This window comes from Sapajus apella, unplaced genomic scaffold, assembly GCF_009761245.1.
Source record: "Sapajus apella isolate SASKATOON/1434 unplaced genomic scaffold, GSC_monkey_1.0 scaffold76, whole genome shotgun sequence".
NCBI lineage: Eukaryota > Metazoa > Chordata > Mammalia > Primates > Cebidae > Sapajus > Sapajus apella.
This window is the reverse complement of record NW_022437016.1, coordinates 9,040,395-9,065,162: the sequence shown is the minus strand read 5'-3', so window position 1 is coordinate 9,065,162 and position 24,768 is coordinate 9,040,395. Positions and strand designations below refer to the sequence as shown.

Here is a 24,768-nt window from a genome sequence, read left to right as displayed (position 1 = left end):
GGCTAACACATTGGCTCTGGGATGTGAGGATGTGAGAGAAAGATCAGGAGTTCAGTTTTGGACATGTTAAATTTGAGATGTCAAATGGAGATGTTGAATAGACAGATTAATGAGTCTGGAATTAGAAGAGATAGGTGCTGGAGAAATAAATTTAAAGCTGATAGTGCATATTTGAAGTGATGGAATGGAAAGAGCATCAGCAAAGGAAAGTCGAGTCCAAGGATTGAGTTCTAGGACCCTTCAATAAGGAGAGATCAGCAAGAAGCCCGCAGAAGCCAGTGAGGCAGGAGAGTGGGATGCCCTGGAAGCTACCTGAAGAAAGAAAATGACTCCAGGAGTATATCAGTCCTTTTTATGCTGCTGATAAAGACATACCTGTGACTGGGCAGTTTACAAAAGAAAGAGGTTTAATGAGACTTACAGTTCCACGTGCCTGAGGATGCCTCACAATCATGGTGGAAGGCAAGGAGAAACAAGTCACATATTACATGGATGGCAAAGACAGAGCTTGTGCATGGAAATTCCCAGTTTTAAAATCATCAGATCTCATGAGATTCCTTCACTGTCACGAGAACAGTGCAGGAAAGACCCACCCCCACAATTCAGTCACCTTCCACTAGGTTCCTCCCATAACACGTGGGAATTATGGCAGTTAAAATTCAAAATGAGATTTGGGTGGGGACACAGCCAAACCATATCAAGGAGGAAGCAATTGTGGGTGTGAAATGGTGTTTGTAGATCAAGACTAAAGATTGATAATTGATGTTAGCAGTAAAAGAGGTCATTGATGTGGCTGTTGGTATGTGGAAGTTTCGGAGAAGCGGTGAGGTGAAAGCTTGGTTGTCATGGGCCCAAGAGAGTGGGAGGAGACAGCATGGTGACTGTGTGTATAGACCCTGTTTCAAAGAATATAGTTACAAAGAGAAAGAGAGAAATGGGGCGTAGCTGTTGGAGAGTAGGCTTGACCTTTTAAAAACTATTTACAGAAATAACAGCATGTTTCTATGCTGATGGGAAAGGTCCTATAGAGAGGTAAAATTAATAAAACAGGAGGATTGGTGGAGCTCTGTCTGAGTTGGTAAGAGAGATGGGGTCCTCCTTCACAAGTGGCAAAGGGCCTTTGCAAGGGGCACATGTAACAAGACAAAGGTAGAGTCTGGGGCAGAGGTGGTGAGAGAATAGAGGTGGTAGTGGGGCTTGTGGGAGTTCTCTTCTGATTCCTCTGTATTCTCAGGGAAGTGGCAAGTAAGGGAATCAGTGGCAGTTGAGGTTAGAGAAGGTTTGAGAGAAGAAGAGAAAATGTAAAATAGGCACCATGGAGAGAGGGAGAGAGAAAGTGTGAATGAATGAAGGAAAATGTGGTATAATTACTGAGTTGCATTACAGCTCACTTATGGTTAATAATCACAGATTTAAGGTGAGATTAATCAGCATAGCTGTGTGTTTTTCTCCAGCCACATGCCTTAAACTATAAGGTGTCAGGAGTTTCCAAGTATACATGGAACAGCTATGAAAATGGACCCCCTGTCAGCTATGTGGGTGCAGGCAGATAGTTGGATTTCAGAAGGACTGGAGTTTGCCAAGAGAGGATGACAGAGAGGCACAAGGGAGTTGAGAATGTGTATAAAGAATAGTTATAACAATGGAATTTAAGCTCTTTAAGGATAAAAGGTAGTAGAAAGATGGATACCTTATTTCTTATTCTTATTTCTCTATCCCTGTGGGATAGAAGAAAGAAGAGTACTACAGGGGATGAATGGAAAGAGAGGAAGTGGATCATGGTTGGAAACCGAGATGCTTGAAATTTGTGATTACTAAGGGTTTTCAGTTATTGGTAGTGGTAGAGTTTAGGCTGTGACCATAGGAGTAGTGGATGAGACTGTTGGCGGGGAGTGGCCTAGGAATCAAGAGTTCAGGGATTTGGAAGGATCATCTGTGTGAATAGTGAAATCAGGAAGACCGGTGGGAGTGGTGTTAAAGTGCGTGGCAATGCAGTATGAGCCACGAGAATCAAGGGTGAGGAGTAACTCTGGGATTAGTAGGTGACAACAAAGCAGAGTGGTGGTGGTGGTAGGGAGGAGGGCATGGTCTGGTGACCAGAGATTAAAATCTGGGGTTTTGGAGAGTAAGGAAGGTGAATGGTCTGGAAGTGGCTCTAAGGAACAGAGGCCATCTATACCACCTCCAGGACAGTGGGAGGAGAGGTAGGGAAGAAACATCCCACTCTTGAAAGGACCCCAGAGGAAGCGAGCATTCGGTTGCAGTAAGAGGGTAAAGATGTGAAGGGAGCTTAGAAGAGGTTGCAAGTTTTGCTTCTGGCTGACCAGGAGTGCCAAAAGCAAGTTAGTTTCGTGAGTTTGGGGAGCCATGGATGTGAGTGTGCTGGTTTTGCTATTCCTGTGGCAACCTCATTAAAAATTCAGTGCACTTTTGATGGAGGACATAGTTTTTTGTCTTTTGAAGTTTGAAGAAGGGTCATTCATACAAGAATATACAATTGGGCACATTTATAAGAGTGATGCCTAAATGCATCTTTTGAAAGGACCTGATTTGGACAGTGGGAAGAAGAGAAAAGTGAATAGAGCGTGTCAAGCTTTGTGGGAAAGTTAAATGATTAAGCTGGTCAGGTTTAGGTATTTATATTTAAGACATAGAGATGAAATTGGCTGGGTTGGCCTTAATGTCTACACTAAGGATTGTAGGCTGTTACAGTAGTTTTATAATATAAAGGTCTTGAAACACTAAAAATGGTATAGGTCCTCAAAAAAATTAATGTAGAATTATTATATGATCCAGTAATTTGACTTGTGGATATATACCCAAAAGAAGTGAAAGCAGGGACTCAGATACTTGTACACCCATGTTCGTAGCAGCATTTTTCACAGTAGCTGAAAGGTAGAAGTAACCCATGTGTCCATTGATGGAATAATAAGCAATGTGGTATCTACATACAACTAATGTTATTCATCTGTGAAAAGGAAGGAAATTCTGATGCATGCTACATCAATGAATGAACCCTGAAGACATTATGCTACTTATATCAGGTGACTAGAGTAGTCACATTCATAGAGACAGAAAGTAGATTGGTGGTTGCCAGGGGCTGGGAGAAGGGGATAATGAAGAGTTGGTGTTTAATGGGTTCAAAATTTCAGTTAGGGAAGATGAGAAATTTCTGGAGATGGATGGTAGTGATTGTGGCACAACAATGCAAATGTACTTAATGTCACAACATGGTACACATAAAGATGGTCAAAATAGTCAACTGTATGTATATTTTACTACAACAAAAAAAGTCTCAAAGGACATAGGCATTGCTTCTCTAATGGTCCAGATAAGGGCTAGGTAGCAGTGACTTGTTCCCTGGAAGCAGGGTGGGGTAGGGGAGGCAGGATTTTGGTATAAGGAAGGCTCTATGTGCTGGGCATGTGCTTCCCCTGCAGAGGTGTCCGCGTTATCTATCCTGTATGGAATGGGAACTCCAGCATTGGGGTTCTCATTGTGGTTTAGAGGTACTTGGAAACAGGTTTTCTTAAGTAGGAAAACATTTTCTCTGTGTCCTTATTTGTTCTATTTGTTTGGCAAGATTTTTTTTTCATGGATGAGACAAGGATAGCTCTAGCTTTCGAATTTATTCTAAGTTTTTAATATGGATTCATATTTTAAATATTGTATTTTCTAGTTGAATAGAGTGCTAGTTACTTTGGAGTCATTTTATTTATATCCTGAACTTGGCAAAGCACTATAAATAAAGAAATTGGAAAGCTCTCATTCATAATCTGCTAAGGCCTGTTTTATGACAACATGTTTTAGTTATTTGTCCAGATGTATTCTTATTGTTGAGTCACAGTAATGACTAGAAGACAGTTCAACAGGAGGACATAAATAAAGCCAAAAAGGAAAGCCCGTGTTGAATTCTTTGGAGTCTGATGGAATCCCAGCTCTGTTACTTAACTCTGTGAATTTGTTCATTATGAGCCTCACTCTTCTTATTTATTAAATAGAGATATATCTACTTACCTGGAAGAATCGTTATGATTAAATAGAATAATAAATTAAGCCACCTGTGGCAATGGTTTGTATACCTAAGCATTCAATAAGTGGTAGCTGGTAGTATAATTGTTATTGCAAAAATATTTAGTGGAACTCTGTTTCTGAAACCCAGTATGCAAACTTAGAAAGCAAAGGAATTAGCAGAAGGGTCCTTCAATTTATACAGATTCACCTCAGGGTTTCTGTAAATCTGGGAGAGTCCCTAGTGTATTTGATGTTTACAGATCATTAGCAAAACAGATGCCAGGAGGCAAATAAACTGTAGCTTAAAGATTTTGGAACTGCTGACAATGTAGAGAAAAATTAGTTTCTGATAAAGTTATAATGTTTCTAAGTAAGCAGAAGGCGGTGGGAAAATTTTAATTGGGTTTATAAAAGTTTATTTCAGGAACACATGTATTTCCAATTTGAGGAACACCTATACATCTGTAGTCATCCAATTTATAGCGCTTGCTTATTTCTCCATTGGGGTTAATAATATAACAACAACTAATATTTATTGTGTGCTTACGACATGCCAATGTGATCTTTAGGAAGTCTGTAGCATTCAAAGGCTTGTTTTCATTTGGATGTTTGGAAATTGGCCTTTTATCCACTTGAAGAGACAGGGTGTTTAATGAGTTTATTTTGTTCTGTTAATTCTATTACACTCCAAATATTGGTGGGGTATTTATAACAGTTAAGACATTTTGTAGGAGACAAAGTTAAGACAGACATGGGACTCGGCCTCACAGCAGACCTATTCACTATATTGTTTACTCTTCAGAAGTGGGCGTGCGGGGTCATGAGATGAGCCTTGATATAGTCCTGGACTCTACCCCTGGCTCTACTACTTCTTGGAAGATTTTTCTGTCCCCCTTAGGACAAGGCCAATTGCCCTATGCTGATTAATTCCTAGCATCATTCTTATGAAGCCCCATGGTACCTGCTTGTTTAATTCTCTGTGTTCTCCATTAGGGCTAGACTGTAAACTCCTGGAGGGTGAGGACTGTGGCTTATTTATTAACAGGGCCAGCCACATCAGAGCATTTGTTCCACGAGTGACTAGTAATTTTCTAACTTTGGACAAGTGATAACCTATTGCTTTCTTTAAAATGATAAAATTGACTTGATAGTCTCTATAGCATAGCTTTGTCAGGGAGGTAAAATCAGAAATTTTCTTTAAAATACCTATCATAGTTCCTGACAAATAGTGAGTGTTTTTCATCAATAGTTTTTTAATATTTGAATAAATAAGTTATCTCTTTTCACCAAATTTGACAGATATGATATATCTATTTATGAAGACCATATGCAGTGATGTCATATTTGTAATACATAAAGGGCACAGCTGTCGTTTAGGCAAAGTATAAAGCAATTATTCATATTGGCATAAAAATGTGACACTTCAGGTTACTCATTCAAAAAAGTGGGATAAAATGAATCTTAATTCATAGAAAAATTACTTGGAAGCCTGAGATTATAATCATTAAAAAAATCTTCATCTATAATTATCTATCAATTTGATAGATTTTAGGAATTGGTTCCAATAATTTTGAAGTAATTTTTTAAACATCCAAATATTTAAATTTAAGTAATAATGAAAGTTAAAAACTGAGATATTCAGTAGAGAAAAAGGTAGATGTAAGTGAATATGTCCTGTTTTTGTTTTTGTTTTTGTTTTTTGCCTCCAGCACACCCTGCCCTTGCTTTTGTATTTTAAAGCTCCCTTTGGAATTTCACTTACGTTTCATTTTTGGATTCACATAGCTTAAGTTCGGTTAAGGATCAGACTAATATTCCTTTTGTACATGACATTATGAAAAATATTTCAAATTATCAGTAAGTAGTGGCATTTGCTGGTTAAAATCCATCCGTATTCTCTAGAAAGAAAGATGAAACTCCCTAGATTTTACTGTATAATGTCAATGGACTCATTATTTGTACAACAGCTGATGCATTTAGGACTTGTTGATTCACTTAATTGGTAACTGTACTACATTCATAACTTCAACAACTGAAAACAATAGGTCAGTGTCTGCTGTTTATGCATAAATAGTCACATCGGAGCAGGATATGTCTGAAAGGCAGAATATGTTAGTCTGAGGAGGAATCTGGCATTTGAATGGCTCCATTGCTTGCCATACTGAGGTGGGTTTTGCTCTCTTTCCTTGAATAATATTATTTATGTTTTTATTATGGATGTTGATGGTTCACTGTTCCTATGTTATTAGGCTGACTGCTGTGAAATTACATTTGGTTATATTTTAAATGCCAGTGTTGGGGGAAAATGCTAGACTAGACTCATGGTTAAAAAATTAGGATGATTTAAAGTTTTTATGTGTTACAGTCCTCATGTGCTAAAGCAAAAAGTGATACCTAGAATGAATATATATATATATTTTCTATATAGAATATATATATTTTCTCTCCATATATATGAAGTAACAAATTCATTTGTACATGAAATCCAAATAAATGCATTTATAGTACTTCAAAATGATTTTTTCTATAATTTGTAAATTAGACTTCTTTCAAATTTTAGAGTCAAATCTGCATTTTAGAATCAGTATTTCTTTTGAAAAGTAATTTTTCATTAAAAAAATTTAAAAGGAAAAACAACTTAAACCTTTTTGTTTCATTGTCAAAAAAAGGAAAACATGGTGATTTTTAAACTCTAAAACATTTCAAACATTCTTTTCAAAAATATTTGTAATAAGTAAATTTTGACAATCAAACAGAATAATTTACTAGACTAATTGTGTTTATTTATTATAAAATGCTAACTTTAATGAGTCAGGTATTCTACAATGCAAAATAAATGAAGCTGAATTTTCGTAGCTTTAGTAAGTTTAGCAGTGTCCTTGGAATGCTATACTTAATGCAGTCCAGTTTGCAGTCATCTCCTCAAGAAACTTTGATTATGCATAATACAAAAAAATTTCTTCTTGAACATTAAAAGAAAGCTTATTTCTGGGTGTGTTTTGGGGAGGATTTAAGCTTGTTCTCAAATTGTACAACTTCTTAGACTATTTTCTGGAAGTCTACATTTTTAGCGTATAAAATTTGGAAATGTCATTAGTGAAAGCACAGTGTAGTGGACTATTATCCTGTTTGTAGCATATTCCCATCTTCTCATCTGGAAAATTAAATCTGATTACAGCTTGGATTAACATTTATGGTTGTGGGAAGAGGAAGATAGTATCTCAAACTCCATGAAATTGAACAATGAGATTATATGGTTTATAGCTAATGTTAAAGTTCTGCTTCTTAAAGGGCAGATTTTGTAATTGTAAGCTTTAAATATGTTCAATATTTTGTCTCTTACTGACTGAAATATCCCAGAGACAATGATTAGGTAAATTCAGCGGGCATTAAATGGAATGTTTTCTGCCTTGAGTACCTAACATGTTAAAAGTGAAAGCAATGTAGATTCCAGTGTTAACTGCTGCATTTGCAGTTTCTCTTAAATGTCCTAAAAGAGATCCTCTTATAGAAGATAATGGCGTTTAGTTAGTATGCAGTTGTTATGTGTTTTGTACAAAATGAGGTTGGTGTATTTTTTAATAATCAGCTTAAAAATATGTCATGCCTTGACTCTTTAAATGGAGTCATTGATATGACAGAGGGAAACAGGAAAATAATTTGGTAAGAGGGGTGTGTGTGTGTGTGTGTGTGTGTGTGTGTGTGTGTGTGTGTATACACATATGAGTTACCAATGTACAAATGAGCCCTCATACATAACCACAGTACTTTTATGAATTATTTTGCATTTCTGTTGTAAAAGATCTGTCTACCACGTTTTCTAGGAACTTTAAGCCTAAGGCAGAACTCAGGGTTTTGGAGCCTGTGTAAAATAATTTATAGCACCTTTCCAGTAAGTCTTGCCCACACTCTTATTTTATTAATTAAACATTCTGTGGTAGTCTGGTATATCTTAAAGATTTAAAAGTATGTATAGTAGAAGACTAGAAAACAGACTATTGAGATGTGAAAAAAAATTGCCTTTCTTAAAAGAAAAAAAAATTAGACATGTTTGTTTGGTAGATCAGTTTTTTTCCTGCTGTGAAGACATAGCATTTTAAGCATGGTCATGTTCTGTGCCTGAGTGAGATTGTGGTTTTGGGAGTTCTATACTGTGAAATGTCTATGTTTAAATATGGAAATGCTTCTTGTGGCCTTCAGTGGAAGCGATGCACATGTTTCTGTGGGGACAGCCTGTTTTATGGCCATGGTGCTGGGACATCACATTGACATGATGTGAAACCTTGTCTGAGAGCCACCTGCCTCTTTGGTTAAGAGATGCATGGACTCTGTCAGAGTGCACGTTGGTGTACAAGATATTTTAAATAGAATTTGTTTGTTGTAAGATATTTTAAATACAATATTTTGTATTGTTGGCAAGATATTTTAAATACAATATTTTTTTCCTGTTGAAAAGTCTTTTCCTGGGAGTTGACGACATTTTTAAGTTTGTAAGTATCTATTGCCTAAACCCGGAGAAAGTTGTTAAGAGACAAGGATAAGGAAAGAAGGGTGTGCTGTGTACCCCTAGATTCTTAATTTTCTGTCAATGGGACAATTCATGAGGAAAAAGCTCGACATATGCTGATAACTGTATTCTTACTGCCAGTTGCCTAATCAAATTATGTTACTTTCCTCCCTGGTAATACGCTTCCCTGCAGATTTTTGTGTTGAAAGTTAGCTGTTTGGTGACACTGCATTTGATAGTGAACTTATGAATATAAGAAGGTGTTTTGGAACATTAGCAATTATAGCATTGAATGGTGGATAAATAGATATATAAATATTAGACCGATGCACAGTTTTCCAGTGTATGTTATTTTCCATATAAAGATATAGAACATTTCATAAAATGTTCCCAGACCATTTAAAACTCAAAGAAATGCAGCTGACGCAATGAAATACATAGAGTACTTGTAAAAACATACAGACACGCAAGTGGATTGCTGCCAGACAGAAAATTTAAAGGCGGTTTGCTTAACTGCAGGGTGCTAGGTTTTGTACATGTGCCATGCTGAAACTGTTAGTAAGGCGGGTGTTGTGTTGCTTGAGAAAAGCAGATTGTATTTGGGCCTTTTTAACTCAGATGTTTCCAATGTCGATATTTTGGTGACATTATGGCATTGTGATTGACTCAATGTGAAAAAAGATTTCAGCCTCCGGTCTTAAATAGACATTTTAAGAAAATTCAAATAAATTATTTGCAGTTTTTGTGTTAATCTTTCCAAAATGGCTTTCGTAGTTTTATGAACTATTGGACTGAATCTTTGAGCTAATTGAGTGGAACTTTATAGGTTGACTTGGTTTTAAAAAGCATTGCTTTTCTTTCTTTTTAAAAAAGTATTGTGTTGTTTTGGTGAGTGTTAAGGACCCGGGAAGTTTGTTTTTTTGTAAAAGTTAGGGGCCCTAATGAAACCAAAAGTTGTATGCTTGAATCATTGTTACTAATAATGCATGTATTATCTTGGAATGTTATTCTGTTGAAACCCGGTAATCTTATTTTAGAGAGTCTTAGGACAATTGAAGGAATTTAATTGATGGTGTTTGTGTTGCCTTCCATTGAGACAGTATGAATGGCCTCCATCTTGGCATTCCATGGTCATCTTATCTTCAGTGTGTTAAGATAGCTTGATTTTTTCTTTTCATTGATTTTTCACATGCCTTTTTCCTTTCTATGATGTATATATTAATCAAAAATATTTTTAAAATGAGTTTTTTATTATGGTTTCTTATTAATATAGTTGACTGAAAATATTTAAGAACTATCTGCTACCTATGAATAAGAGTGGTATTTCTAAAAATTAAAGAATATACTGCAAATTTTGGTTTCTGACATATAGTCTTTCACAAAATGGTGATAGAAAAGTAGTCTTTGGTTTTATTTTCATGGGTATTTTGTAGTTCCCAAGAAGCACAAACTAGCAAGAAAGACATGATATTAACAATTGGCATGAGAGTAATTTTTGTATGAAGTTTGGTAGTTGAAGAGTAAGTGTTAAACCACATGTCAATTGGAAGAAAAAGAATAAGCCTTAGATGATTTAGTGGCTTTCCCAACCTCTGTTTTATTATATCCCTCAGTGGCTTAGAGCTGCATTTTTTTGGGTCTCTGGACCAAATTTTAAGTTATTTATGTATTTTTAGGAATTATAGCCACTGCCCTCTTTTGTAGGCCCCTTATTCTCCTTTGGTCACCTCCCTTTCCCCTCACTGCACACTGGTAGAGGATTGTTAGGCAACAGGCTGCCCCTTTGTCTCCTGCTGACAAATTCTCCACCGGCCTAGTCCTTTTCCTCCCACACTCTTGGTGCCTGCTGGCCTCCTCTCTCATGAGGGCTGAGTCCTTGGGCAGTTTCAGTCCTTTGGGCCAAAAACAGGTCAAGTGAAGTAGCTGCTGCCTATCAGGGAAGCCCTGATTCGGTACTGCAGGGGCATTACTCGAGTTCTCTAGTTAATCTTGACACATCATTGATTCCTTCCCAGTAGTTGAAGGTGAGGGTGAAGAAAGAAATTGATTCCCAGCTTTTAAGCCAACCAGAAGACACATCAAGAGTTGAAATGACTTGCAGATAGTTTCAACTTTTTTTTCACCATTCATTTTGAGAGCTCTACTTTTGGCATAATGCTTTGAATGTTCCTGCTTTTGTTGTTAGTCTTGAGTTTTAGAAAATAATACAAAATGGCTTTAATAACTTGAAAACTGGTATTTCTAGGATCCTAGTAGTTTGTGACTAAGCCCTTAGTTTTTTTCCCTTCTTGAATCTTCACTGAATAAATGAACCGTAGTTAACTTTTACACGGATTCACTTTCACAGAGATGTAAATTAGTGTTTTAGTGTGGTGGTTAAAGGTAGCTATGGGTAGTATATATTGTGATCACTGTTAGACAGGAGACCCTCAAATCTATGATTTTCCATAAGCCTTTGAATTGATTCATGATTTCTCAAATAGATACTATTCTGACCTCTGATCATTTACCTTAACATGTCTCTGAGGAATCAGATCTTTTCCTTATTACAAATGATTGAATGTTTTTCTAATCGATAATAAATGGAATGCTAATAGCTTTTCATTTGTTCACTTCTGTATTGACTTACAGAAGATGACATTGGATCATTTTGCTTATGATTTAACAATGAAGTGATCCCTTTAGTAACTCTATTTTAAATAGGGGGTCATAAAAGATATTTTCCCCCATGTGTTTTTATAGTTTCTGAGCAAGTTTAATTATGTCAGCTGGAACATAATTTTTCATGATATTTTGTTTACACTGACAAGCTGAAAGCATTGGTTCTGTTTTGAAGAAAACTTCATCTAGTTTTATCTGCATTTCATAACAGTGTATAAGCATTTTGAGAAGGATATGTTTCATTTTTTAAAGTTATGAGGTTTGCATTTATTCCTTGAAAGAATTCTCTCACTCTCCCTTTTTCCCCAATCTGAAACCAGTGCTTAAGGTGGTTTATCAAGCCCACATCTCTAACTACGCAAAGGAGGCTTCTGATTAGAGAAGAAAAGTCAAGGAGGTTTAAGACTCATTTTCTCTGGAAAAATATATTGAGGGCAATTTGCAGCTGGCAAGATTTCTGCATTAGGTAATAGTCTAAAGTTAACAGTAGCATCAGGTCTTTAAAATTTTTCTTTTTTATATTTCTGGAGGAGGGTAATGGGAGTGCCTTGCTGAGTCCTTCCTTGTGCTCATCAACATAGCAGCCTCAGCTGCCCCCCTTGGATCCCCTGCCAGGGCTGCTATCATCTTCTGATCAAATATTAATGTGTGATCCTCTGCTTGCTCACTAATCCAAAGCCAATTAATATTATCTGTCAATTATTTACAGATCCTGAGGTGCAGAGGCAATTCCCGGAGGACTACAGTGACCAGGTTCGGAATGCGTAATTAATTTTTTACATGACAAAATTTATTTCAGAGTTGTTCAACATATTATTACTGTTCTTTTTACTGAAAGAGATAAATGAATTTTTAGAAGGGAAGAAAAGCAGTAATTAGGAACCAAAGACAAAAAGTAAAACATTGAAGTAGGACTGATAATATTGCTGCTAGATTTGGGTTGTTTACCTTCAGGGAGAAAATATACATAAAGCAAAGAAGAAAACCTGCCACAAATTTTACTTTTTACTTTGAGGAATGCTACAGTCTGTACTTCATTAGGAAATCCTTTTTGGATTGCCTGTGAATTTTTTTAAAAAAATGCTATTTCAGGAGTCAAGAAGCAGTATAACAAAAAAGGGGGTGGAGGGAAGTTTATAACATTTCCTGGAAATTGAAATAGATGATGAAATTATGTGTTATGGTAGTACTGGAAGGAGAAACTGCACATGCAGAAATGGACTTAAGGGTGAGGGTGGTGCTGATGATGGTAGTGAGTTAAGGTTGGCCAGTTGGCTCTACCATCTTGAATTGACAGCATTCTGCAAGCATACAATGGGGAACGATTTTACTTACAAGATAATGCTGAAGTTCTGATGTTGCTGTATTCTTTATAATTAGTTCTAGGTTATACATTCAGGATTCTAGTTTCTATCTTGAGAAATATTGGAGATGTTTTGTAGCTTTTTTAGGGCACCTTACATTTTTAGTTCAAATATGCAATTTGGTATACTTTTTAAAGCAGTTTTGAAATAAAAGCATTCTTGATTACACTGAATAAGACAACTTTATAAAACCTTTCAAATGTGAAATGTACAGTAATAGCATATTGCTTAGGTACATCTATTTAATTTTTTTTTTAATTAAATGTCTTTGAATGAGGATAAGTATAACAGACTAGAAATACCCAGTGCAGTGGTAGTAACACCTTTGCAGTGTGTCTTGTTGTATAGAGAGCAAGGTACCTGATACATCTTTATGAATAAAGGGGACATAATGTGACCAGGAATAGAACTGGATAATCAGTATAATGAGATGCTTTGTAATGAGATCTTATAGTACAAGAACCCAAGAGAACTGGTATGGTTTGCTTTGTGTTTGATCTCAAGACTTTTAAATAAGATTTTAAAAAATATTAAAATCTTCTGACTTTGTGTCTTGCTTCATCTTCTACCAGGAGAGTTAAATTTTTATTTTATCTTAAATTTCTATGAGATTGGGCTCTTTAGATTTAAACTACACAATCCAAAGATTACAGGACATTTTCATTAGTGAATTTCCTTTCTTTAAACAATATATAAAGGCTGGAAAATCTTAAAGTATTATTTAGAATACACTTGAGTCCATAGATTTTAACAAAATTATTGTTCTAAAATCTTGTGTGTAGGTAAATAACCTTTGTAGTCCCATGATCTGAATTACTCAGTGAGAGGGAATTTTATAGGAGAAAACTTAAAATAGCATAGCTACCATCTGGGTCTATTCCTTTCAGCATAGTTTCTTACTATATCTGAAAGTTTCTGAACAACATGATTTCTTTTTTAGTATAACTTTAAAAAACTGCATGGGTAATATGTTCATGACAAAACATGTAGAAACTTTAGATAAAGCAAAAATAAAGCAAAAAAAATGAAAAGAAAATACAAATCGTCAGTTATTTTACCACACAGAGATAACCACTGTAACAATTTGGTATTTATCTTTCCATGTTTATTTCCCTGAGTACACATATAAGTTTGTGTGTTTGGGGAGAGTATATATGTGTGCATAGGCATACATGTACTATTCATGCATATGTGTGTACTGAGAGAAATATAGGCTATTATCGATTCCATCATTGTATACAGAGCTCAGTTGACTGATTAGATATTATGTTATGAATGTAGTTGCCTTTGCTTTAGATGGTGTTACAAGTATTTCATAGATTGAAGTTGGAATAATTAGAATTATAGTAGGAACCTAAAAAATAATGACAGATTTAGTTATTTTAAAGGTGCACATAGTATAGTAGTATTTATTTTCTTTGTTTAGACCAGTGACATCATTTTGAAATTTGGAGAATGGCCCTCATGGATCAGAGGTAGACTTATAAGAGCGCACACATCTTGGCCTCATTTAGCAGAGATTTATTTATCTCTTCCAACTTTACACATATAATTTCTTTTTTTTTTTTTTTGCCTTCTATAACCCAAGAAATGATTAATGAAGGATCTACTTTGTTTTGGAGCCATTACCTCCAAATTCCCAGAAATTTATTTGAGAGTTATATCTACTGGGAAAGAGAGTGAGAACTGCATGTTTTTTAATTTATGTTTTTATCATTGAGTTTCTAATGTTAGTTTTTTCTTTTTCACATTTGTTAAATTATCTTTTCCCACAGTATAACTATTATAAAGGAATTCTTAGAAATATTTCTATTATATACAAACCTTAAATGCTGAATATGCACTTAATCTAGACAACATTTCTAGCATTAAAACATTTATGATGTAATCCTTAAGGGATATTTGAGATAATTCACCACAAAGTATAGCACTTATTACCACACACACATACTCACACACACACACACACACACTCACTCTCCGCGCCCCCCCCCCCCCAGTTTTTCTTCTCATTCGCTTAAACTACCAGTGCTTGTTTTTACATATAGTGTATTTCCCATGTACCAGCACATTGATCAGAGACGCTTGCTGCTGCTAGATGTTTTATTCTGTGTGTTCTTTGTACCTTACAGTAAAAGAATCTGTCACAAATTATTGTGGCTCACTGCTTTAGAAACTGAGAAAAAAGGGAGGTTAGATTGACATCTGTGACTGAATAATGATGACCAGCCTTTTGGCTCTCCTTGAGCCACAAAGCTAGCACTGCCTTTAGAGTGGAAAAAGAAGTAAGAAGAAAGGGGAGGGATAAAAGAGAGTTACAAATCTGTGGTCCCGGAGATGTATTACTGTTGGGCCAGTTGTCTGCGTGGTATGATAATCCATTTTGATCTTCTCTGTCTTAATTGTCTGCTAAAGACAAATGGGCAGTAAAAGTTCATCAGTTTCATCTTTTTGCTTCTCGTTTAGAAGCAGAATAAATGATCCATCACTACAGAAGAAGCCTTTCTTTCTGTCACGGAAGTAATGCAGACCCAACACGTTTTATTAAAATGTTTTCCCCTCATTATTTCAGTCCTCTCAGCTCTGATAGATCTTACCGTTTCATAAAAAATGTAATCTGAAATGTAAATAAGGGTCTTGATACAGAAGGAAGAAGTAATGAGCAGCCTGATTGTAATTACTGACAAAGTGATTTCTCTGTGCCCCATTTTTTTTTCCTCCTTAAGTTGTCTGTGACACCCTCAGACCACAATGACATCTATGGTTTAAAACCATTAAATCACTGTAGCACTCAATATTTCATTTAAAATCTGGTAAGCCTGCTATCTTTAAACCTGGAAATACAGGCTTTGTTAATTCCTGAAAGACATGCATTGCCTGTATTTTTTAAAAGAAAAAAAAAAAAAAAAGCAAGGCAAAATCAGGGCTTTTTCAGAGTTCATATTATTTATTCATCTGCTTTTGTTTAATGCTTAGCTAGTTTAAATACTAAAACGTCACCATTGGTAGGATCCTGAGTTGAAAATAATTCTGTATTAAAAAAATTAATAACAGCTTATGAAATTTTCTTAAAATTGTGTCTCCCTTAACTATAATATAAAGTAGTCTAGAATTTCTTTTTAGGGTTAAGATTACTAAATTACAGATGTAATTTTTGAGCTACTTTGGATTTGTGTAGCTTAGACTAGATTCTTTTCAGTCTCTTACTGTAACTTTAGGTAATGTGGCTCTTAATAAAAGCCCATTGGAAAATTTTGTTAAAGGACTGAAGCACAACAATAATGTATTTCTTTCATGTCTAGAAATTGTTTTTTCAAAGATATCAACATCAATCAGACATTAAAAATAAGATAAAAAATGAATATCTTTCCCTGCCGAAAATAGCCTGGTAGTTAATTAAGTGGGTTTATAATTATTCTATTATGTTTACTGTCTTCATTCATAATTATGGAAATAATTGGTAAAACTTTACTTACTGTGATTAGTTCAGTTTTAATTAATACTAATTGAATTAAAGGAGAAAAGAATAGTTAAATTAACATATTAGCAAATTATTGTCACCACTCTCATCAAAATCCCATCTGTGGTCTCAAAACATTATATGATTTTTTTTTTCAGATTAAAATACCTGAGTCTTTAGTAATTATAATGCTTAGTATTGGATGGTTTGAAATTAAGAGAGAATAACCTATCGGAGAGATTTCCATAAATAGCCTTGTAATGTGTCAAGTATAGTAGGTAATTACCATTTTGAAATGTATTGGTTGTAATATGATTACTTCTTATACTAAAACATGTAGAATTAATAATTTGCCCTCACAATTGTACTTTCATAGCCTGTTTTTACTAAGGGTGGCAATTAGAGTTGAGTGTGCTAAAAGTTGCTTCTCCAATGTGCTCATCCACACTTTGATGGAATACAGTGAGCAGCCTCTTAGAGCTCTTTAAAGAGTGATCCAGGCACAGTTACCCACCTTTGTGTATGTAGATTGCTGTTTAGAGTTGCAGGTAATTTTTCTTTCCACTGGTGCGGAAACAGAATGTTATAGTGAAACCAACAATCTTTATGCATTTATAGAAACTATAAAAATTTTATGGAAATCTTTATATAGAAACTAACAGTGTTTCTTGTACAAGCTCTATAAGCAAAGTAGAAACATGGCACATTGGGAAAAATTAAAAGCTGCCCTTTCTCTTAAGGTTTTATATTGCCTGTGTGATTTCAAAATTTCACTATAGGCAGTTAAACAAATTATAAAAACATATACCAACTATATACTAAAAAGGAACAAAAATATGTTGCATAACTCAGGCTAATTGTGATGGAAATTGGCATTTCTGAGTTGCATGTAATTGCTTAAATATGGAGTTTTCATCTGTTCATGCTTGAGGTATGCTCCATAGAAAATATTTCTTAAGCTCACAGTTATTTACAATATAACCAATGTAAATCATTTGGAAGATTCTGATTGGAGAGACAGTAGAGATAGTATTTAAACAAGACTTGCAACTTGTGTGTTGAGATTGCCTTGTTCTTTTGGTGAGAGCGCCTGTGTATGAAAACTTTCATGTTATTTTCTTTAAAATTTTGATAAGCTAGAGACAAAACATTTCTATTGTAAAACTTAATTCGTGCCCTTATTCATTGAAAGAATAGTATTTCAAAAGAAAATTATAGATATAATCTATTTCCTAAATTTTTTGTTACTATGAAAGGAAACCACATTATACCAACATTGTATAATATGACACACATGTATAATATTTACAGAAAGTATAAAACAAATGATAAATTTTGATATCTTTTCATATCATTAGGCAGAGAAACATAAGCAGCAGTGTGCCTGTTTAAAATGTGACATTGATTCCACAAAGGTTCTGCCAGTCTTTCGACAGTGACTTGTTTAAACCATAAGTCTTCAAATTGGAATTGGGGTTTTGGGTTTGTGGTCCTTGGGGCCCTGTATTCACCAAGCTCACAGAGAATGGAATTGAACTTGGGTGCATCCCATTTCTCTTGGAAACTTTTGAGCTTTCTTATTTATTTATTTTTTTATTCTTTTCCAAAGTGGTTGCTGTCATGCTTCTAGCTTACTCACAGGTTCTATTCAAACTAGATCCACTTTAAATGGTGAGGTCACCTTTGATCTTGTAAACTTTCTAATGACATGATATACCATGGAATAGAATTTGTAAATTCATTTGACTTTTCATCCAAAGGACTTTTATTAGGGCCAAATGGATCACATTTTAAAATGGTTCCACAATCTGATCTTAAAAAGAGGAACTTATGGTTACAAGTGACTATATTTTCTGATTCTTTCACTGTCATGTCTATTTTGGCAGCAGAAACAGTCTGGGAGACTGAGTTTGATTCTGTGTATTAATTGAGAGATTGATGAGCATACTATATGCAGACTTTGAGCCAGACACCATAGCAGGTAAAGAGGAGGAGAGAAGTAGATTCCATCTCTCCCTTGAAGAAACTTACTGCCTAGTAGGCTATAGAGTAATGCATGTCTAGGATGTTTTGTGGAATAATGGCATGGCCATAAGAAAGTGGGAATGTTTCTGAAAACTAGAACTGTTGGGTGGTGGTGCCACCAGGATCGCATTCTCGCAATTTCTTGTTCTTTGTGACGTGAAGCCATAGAATTTAGTAGAGTTAAATGATACAGAGAAGCAAGTGGAAAGTCTTGGAGGTGCCCTTAAAGATCACCTTTTAGGCTTGTTTTAGATGTATGCTTTTCTTTTCTTTCTTTTTTTTTTTGGAACAATCTTGCTCTGTTACCTAGGCTGGAGTGCAATGGCAGGATCTCGGCTCACTGCAACTTCCACCTCCCAGGTTCAAGCAATTCTTATGTCTCAGCCTCCCAAGTAGCTGAAATTACAAGTATGCACCAACACGCCTGGCTAATTTTTGTATTCTTAGTAAAGATGGGGTTTCATCATGTTGGCCAGACTGGTCTCCATCTCCTGACCTCAGGTGATCTTCACACCTTAGCTTCCTGAAGTGCTGAGATTACAGGTATAAGCCACCATGCCCAGCCAGATGTGTGCTTTTCTAAGAGCCACTGTTGGTTCATGGTTTTTTTCAACCTCTTGCTCAAAAATCTCACTTTCTATACTTCTTAGTAACTTGGCAGTCTGGAAATGTAGGTGGAAATGTAATTTTCTCATCTGCAGGTATAAACTCTCAATTTCCTTAGACCTTTGGACGTAAGAGCTGATTGTTAGCATGATAGCCACAGCGTGCTCAGCTGAAGTGGGTTTCTTGAAGTGGATATCAGTGTTCATGAATGCCACCAAACGTAGCTATTCTGAAGGACTGCATTACAGATTTCTGAGGTTCATTGATAGATTGCAGATGTAGAAATGCATCCCAGCTTAAACATCTGCTTCTTTGTATATGTTTAAAATTGTTGACAATTGGCTGGTTTAAATGTTTTCTAAGTATAGGTTCACAGATGGGTAAAAAAGTAATCTATCACAGGTTGCCTCTTATTTTTCCCTGTGTTGTTACAAGTAAAATATATCACCTTGGACAGATGTCAAAGTGCTTTTAAAAGTGTTTGCTGAAGAAACAACACTTTTTTGTTTGGTTTGGTTTTTTAGAGTTGGGGTCTCATCTCAGTCTGTCGCCCAGGCTGGAGTACAGTGGTGTGATCATAGCTCACTGTATCCTCAAACATTTGGTCTTAGTCAATTCTCCTACCTCAGCCTTCTGAGTAGCTGGGACTTCAGGGTGTGCATCACCATGCCTGTCTAATTAATTTTTTTTTAAGAGCTGGGGGTCTTACTATGTTGCCCAGGCTGGCCTTAAACTCCTGGCCTCAAGCAGTCCTCTTCCCTCAGCCTCCAAAGTGCTGGGATTATGGGTATGCGCTACCTCAGAAAAACCTCTTTGTATGTAAGAGGTGCTATTCTGTAATACCCATATGCTGAGTTTTTCTCTATTTCCAGAGAAGGGTGAATTTAAGAATGGGATGGGGTTGAATTGACATCTTAATGAAAGTATATTTCAACCTTAAACATTTAGCCAAACTCAGTTGAAAAATTGAGACATTTTCTGACTTAAGGCTCTTCTTTTAAGTTGAAGATTTCTTCCCAATTTGGTCACTCCCCAGCTGTTACAGTTATGTAGAAGGAACTCATTAAAAAGACAAATTCTTTTTGAGCCATTCTTTCTGAAAGCACGCCAAGCTATTCAGCTATGTTGTACTACTACTTATTTGAATCTGACTCCAGGAAATGGTAATTATGCAATCCTTACTTACACATTCTTATGAGAATGTTCTCTTGGGTTTATTCAGGCTCCCAAAAAGCCCCACTAAATTTTTGTCTTTGAGTACTATTGGATGGTCTTGTTTCTAGTAAGTTATGCTATGATTATGACGAAATGGTCCATGTCTGCTTTTGAGAGCTGCAGTCTCTCTCTTCTCTTAGCCTCATAGAATCAGTCCTGGTTGCTCCTTGGATGCACCTGCAAGTCTTGTTCATTATTCTTTCTAAACTGCTCTCCAGTCTGTTCTATTCATCTGTTTCCCTCTGCATTGACACTCAAAGCTTCTCTCACATGGACTCTTCCTAATGGCCTACAACCCAGTGACCCTGCAATCACCACCCTCTCTAAGATGGCCTGAGATGACTTTCTAAAACCTAAATCAAATCACATAATTTCTCTTTAGTCAAAACTCTCGATGGTTCCCTGGTGCCTTCAAGATCAACTTTAAATCTCTTAACTTGGATTTAAGACTGGTCACAGTCTGACTTTGACCCAGCCCTTAGTCTTGTCACCTGCCATCTCCTTTTACAGTCCAGACATAGGATGCCTCATTATTTCTCAGCTTGCTTGGCTTTTCCCCTCTTGTTTTTGTCTGTTTGTTTATTTTTGTCCAAACTGGCTTTTGGTTGGAATAGTTTTCTCCTTGTTGTCCTGCGGCACCCACCCCAGTATACTTCTGTTTCTACTCCTTGTATTACCTTCTCTAGTCAATGCAGCCTCAGCTCTTAGGGAGCAATGGGAGCATCCACTCCTACATCGTCTTGCTTGTATGTCTGTGTCTTTGTCACTCTTCACATGTAGACGTGGCTATTGCCAATGTTAGAGACCCTTTGAGCAGCTAGGACAGATGAGGGGCTCAGTGAACAATATGAGGTATGTGATACAGAGATGTAATTGCTAAAGAGTTAAGCTTCTAGAAAGTAGAGTGCAGAGGAATGATGGTGGTGATTAAGAGCTTGGACTTTGGAGCAAGTCTGCCAGGGTCTGAATACTGGCTTTGCCATTTACAGGGCTTTACCACTTAAGGATTTGATTTTCTCATCTAGAAGTAGAGATAGTCATAGTAACTACCTTTTAGGGTAACTGTGAGGGTGTTGTGATTTAAAGTGTGTCAAGTGCTTAGAATAACAGCTGGCACCAAATCATTACCAATAATTATGTCATCTATCCTATTATTGGGCGAAGATTTGAATAAGGAGCAAGGTAATCCTGTTTTGGTGCCTTTGTCAGGTGTTAGGATTGTGTATGATAACCTTTGCCTCTAGAATTTCAGACCAATCCCAAGAAGGATTCTGGAAATGCTTCCCTTTCTAAACCCACACTGTTTCAGGACAAAATTTAGAGAAGTCACAAAGGTAAAAGTGAATATGGAAGAAGAGATAGAAACAATTTCTAAATATTTATGTTCTAAAATGTATTGAAAACATAAAAATCCTTTAAATGGTGATGAAGGGGTTTCAAATAATTACTTTTTATTTTTTTTCCAACTGTGAAATTTATATGTTGAGATTCCCATGTTCAAAACTTCAGAAATTTAGTAATGGGACCACTGTCCTTGTAAATGAGCCCTTTTGGTTGTATCTAGTATTTTGTATTACTGTGGTAGCTTTCATTTTTAAAATACTTATATACAGTATAGTAAAGATTCCTCTGGCTATCATAATTTCAAACTGTGTAACTTTGGTCAGTTTCAGATTTCAAATGTGGTATAACATGCCCAGACTGTGAGCCTGAGAGAGAGAGAGAGAGAGAGAGAGAGAGAGAGAGAGAGACCACGCGCATGCATGTAGCAGGTGGGGATTGGTAGGTAGAAATGAAAAGGTGTTTGTAAAATGAGAATCTCTTAAAATTGATCTTATCAAAGATTATTTACATAAATTATGTGATACAATGTTGTTTCACAGTGCTTTCATCCCTGGAATATTCTTATCTAGGCTGTTTGTCTAGAAGATACTAATTCATTTTTTCAAAAGTCAGTTTAAATGCTACCTCATTTAAGGAGTCTTTTACATCCCCCAGGAGGACTTCTATCAGAAAACCTAAAACACTTTATACTTGTTTACTGTCCTCTCCCTTTCCCAGGCAGGAAGTCAGAAATTCTTGCCAGCTTCATGTCCAGATCTCTAGGACCTGGTACTGCGCATGGCTGTTAGGAGGCCAAGCATCTAGTATATAATAAGCAATTGAATAGTCCTCATACTGTAATCTTTGGGCTCAGAATTTCAGCTAGGTAGGACAATCTAAGACATACCCTTATTAAATCCCATCTTACCTAGCAGAGGCTTAAGCAGATGTATTTAGGATTCTCATATTTGAGTGTATATCGAACATGATGCCTCTTTGCGCAGTATCTAGTTTTAGAGGTATAACCTGTAAAGCGTTGAGAACATTTTTTATCAGAGCACTCTTCCAACCTGTCATATACTTATCATTTCTGGAGATCTAAACCCCTAGCAAATTGAGAAATAGTTTCAGATTTTTAGAATGTATCTGTTATAATAAACAGATTAAATGCAGCTAGAAATACTTTTTATTATTCATGTATTATTTATGTCAAGAAATATTCCCCTACCCCTTAAAATATTAAATTCTTATTTTAATTTTTTTAGACAGAGTCTCACTCTGTCACCCAGGCTGAAGTGCAGTTGTGCAATTTTGACTCACTGCAACCTCTGTCTCCCAGATTCAAGTGATTCTTCTGCCTCATCCTCCTGCGTAGCTGGGACTACAGGCATGTGTCACCACGCCTGGCTAATTTTTGTATTTTTAGTAGAGACAGGGTTTTGCCATGTTGCCCAGACTGGTCTTGTATTCCTGACCTCAGGTGATTCACCCACCTTGGCCTCCCAGAGTCCTGGGATTATAGGTATGAGCCACTGTGCCCAGCCTTTTTTTTTTTTTTTTTTTTTTTTAATGTTTAACTTAAAGAAAAGTTAGGAGGCAAATATCCCCATGTTATATGAGATTTGACCTTGGATATGACACTTTGGGCAAAGACTACATTTTTTGGCTTCATCTTTTACATCTGTTAAATGAAAAAGTATTAATAATATTAACTTTGTAGAATTGGCAGGAAAAGTAGCCATAATGTATACATAATACCCTGAATTCATCTAGTTCAGTAAATGTTTTCTGTTGTAGTGTGAGGAAAAACAGTTTGATGCTTCTATGTAACTGATGATGTTTGATACTGTATTAAGTCCCAGAATGTAAATAAGTCCTTCCTGTAGATAGAAGGACCCAAAGTTGAATGATAAACCCTCACTATTCTAGAACCACTCCCCAATTTCTCATCACAAGGCTGCTGAAACAACTATTTATTATTTTATTGCCCTCCAGACAAGGCATGGTTTCCCCTCAAAGATTCTGGTGATTATATCATCTAATCCAGGAAAGAGAGCACTGTGACTTCATAGAAATCAGAGGCATAACTGAGATGTCCTGGGCAAACTGGCAGGTGAGGTTACCCTTCCCTAAGGCCCTTTAACAGGACAGCACAAACCCTTCACTCCACTGCTGCAGTTGGAAGTGAGCTTGGAGAGAGGCTTTATCTGCATTCAACATGGAGGGCTAGTACTGCACAAAATCTTAGCTGTGTGAATGCTTATGACCCTGGGGACAGAATGCTAATCAAACAAGGATGGAGATTGAGATTCTCTCTCTTGAGTAAAGAGATAGGCAAGTTACTTCACCAGTCTACCTGAAACTAATTTTACTCAGTTTTCAAGGTGCAGTCCATAAAATGGGGGATGATAATATCTGCATAAGATTAGTGATAGGATCACTGAGCATATGTAACTCTTCTAGCAAGACCTGACACATAGTAGTTGCTTTATCAGTCCCTTTCCACTTGTCACTTAAACCCCTCCCCCAACCAAGAAAAGAACCATTGATAGATGAGGAACAAAATAAAGTCAAATAGGTTAGTTCCACAATCCGAGCAAACTTCTATGGTAAATTTAGATATTTTATATATATAATTCATGTTATTAGGCAAAAATGGCAAACCTTTGAGAAAAATGTGATACTACATTTATACAAACTTTAGTCTTCCCTATGCCTTTCATTTTCAATGTCAAGAATAAACATTAAAGTTTGATTCTCTCATCAATTCAAGTCTGTGCTTTGGCCCATCTGGTCTTACTGCTTCCTATGAGGATTAAACATGAAGGCATGTGGACTTTAGCACAGTGCATGGCAATAGTAAGTGCTCAATCAATGCTCTTTCTTCCTTTCTTAGTCCAGACTATCACCCAATTATTTTTTCAGCATCATCATTCACTGAATGTTGCCTCTGTGCCAGATACTTTGCTGGACACTGGCAATGGGTATAACCCCCATCCTCTTAACTCAGTCTAGAGATAATGGTCAAGTTGATGATAGGAACGATAGCCACAGGACAGGATTTGGGGAGGCAACTTGGGAGAGGCAAGAAGCTCACTGAGAATAGCCTCTGAGTTCTCCTGGGGTCTGGAAGACATAGGGGTAGATGGAGGGTTAGAAAGTCTCATGCAAGGCCTGGTGCGGTGGCTCACACCTGTAATCCCAGCACTTCAGAAGGCTGAGGCAGGCAGATCACTTGACATCAGGAGTTCGAGACCAGCCTGGCCAACGTGGCAAAACCCCATCTCTACTAAAAATACAAAAATTAACTGGTGTGTTGGGGGGCACCTGTAATTCCAGCTACTTGGGAGGCAGAGGCAGGAGAATCACTTGAACCTGGGAGGTTGGAGGTTGCAACAAGCCAAGATCTCGCCACTGCACTCCAGCTTGGGTGACAGGGCGCGACTTCGTCGTTCCCCCCCCCAACCCCCCCCCCCCAAAAAAAGTCTTATGCAAGTGGAATGCAAAAGGATCCGATCGATGCTTTGGCCCCTGCCAACTTGTCCAGTCTCCTCTGCTCCAGCCTGCCAAGCTGCTTTTCAGTTCCTTGCATG

The 24,768-nt window shown here is 36.5% G+C and overlaps 1 protein-coding gene across 6 annotated transcripts in view; it reads left to right on the top strand.

Annotated features, from left to right (window-relative positions):
- The window catches only part of DENND1A (DENN domain containing 1A), a 545,539-nt gene that overhangs the window by 132,077 nt on the left and 388,694 nt on the right, over positions 1–24,768 (top strand). For 4 of the 6 annotated variants that reach the window (XM_032251634.1, XM_032251629.1, XM_032251633.1 and 1 more), the window contains exon 3: positions 11,892–11,935. The exons of 1 other annotated variant lie outside the window; for it this stretch is intronic. In XM_032251634.1, the coding sequence (XP_032107525.1) occupies positions 11,892–11,935 (44 nt within the window). Of the gene's footprint in view, positions 1–11,891; positions 11,936–24,768 lie in introns of those variants that run through there. One more of the 6 variants, XM_032251632.1, reaches the window with a different exon arrangement.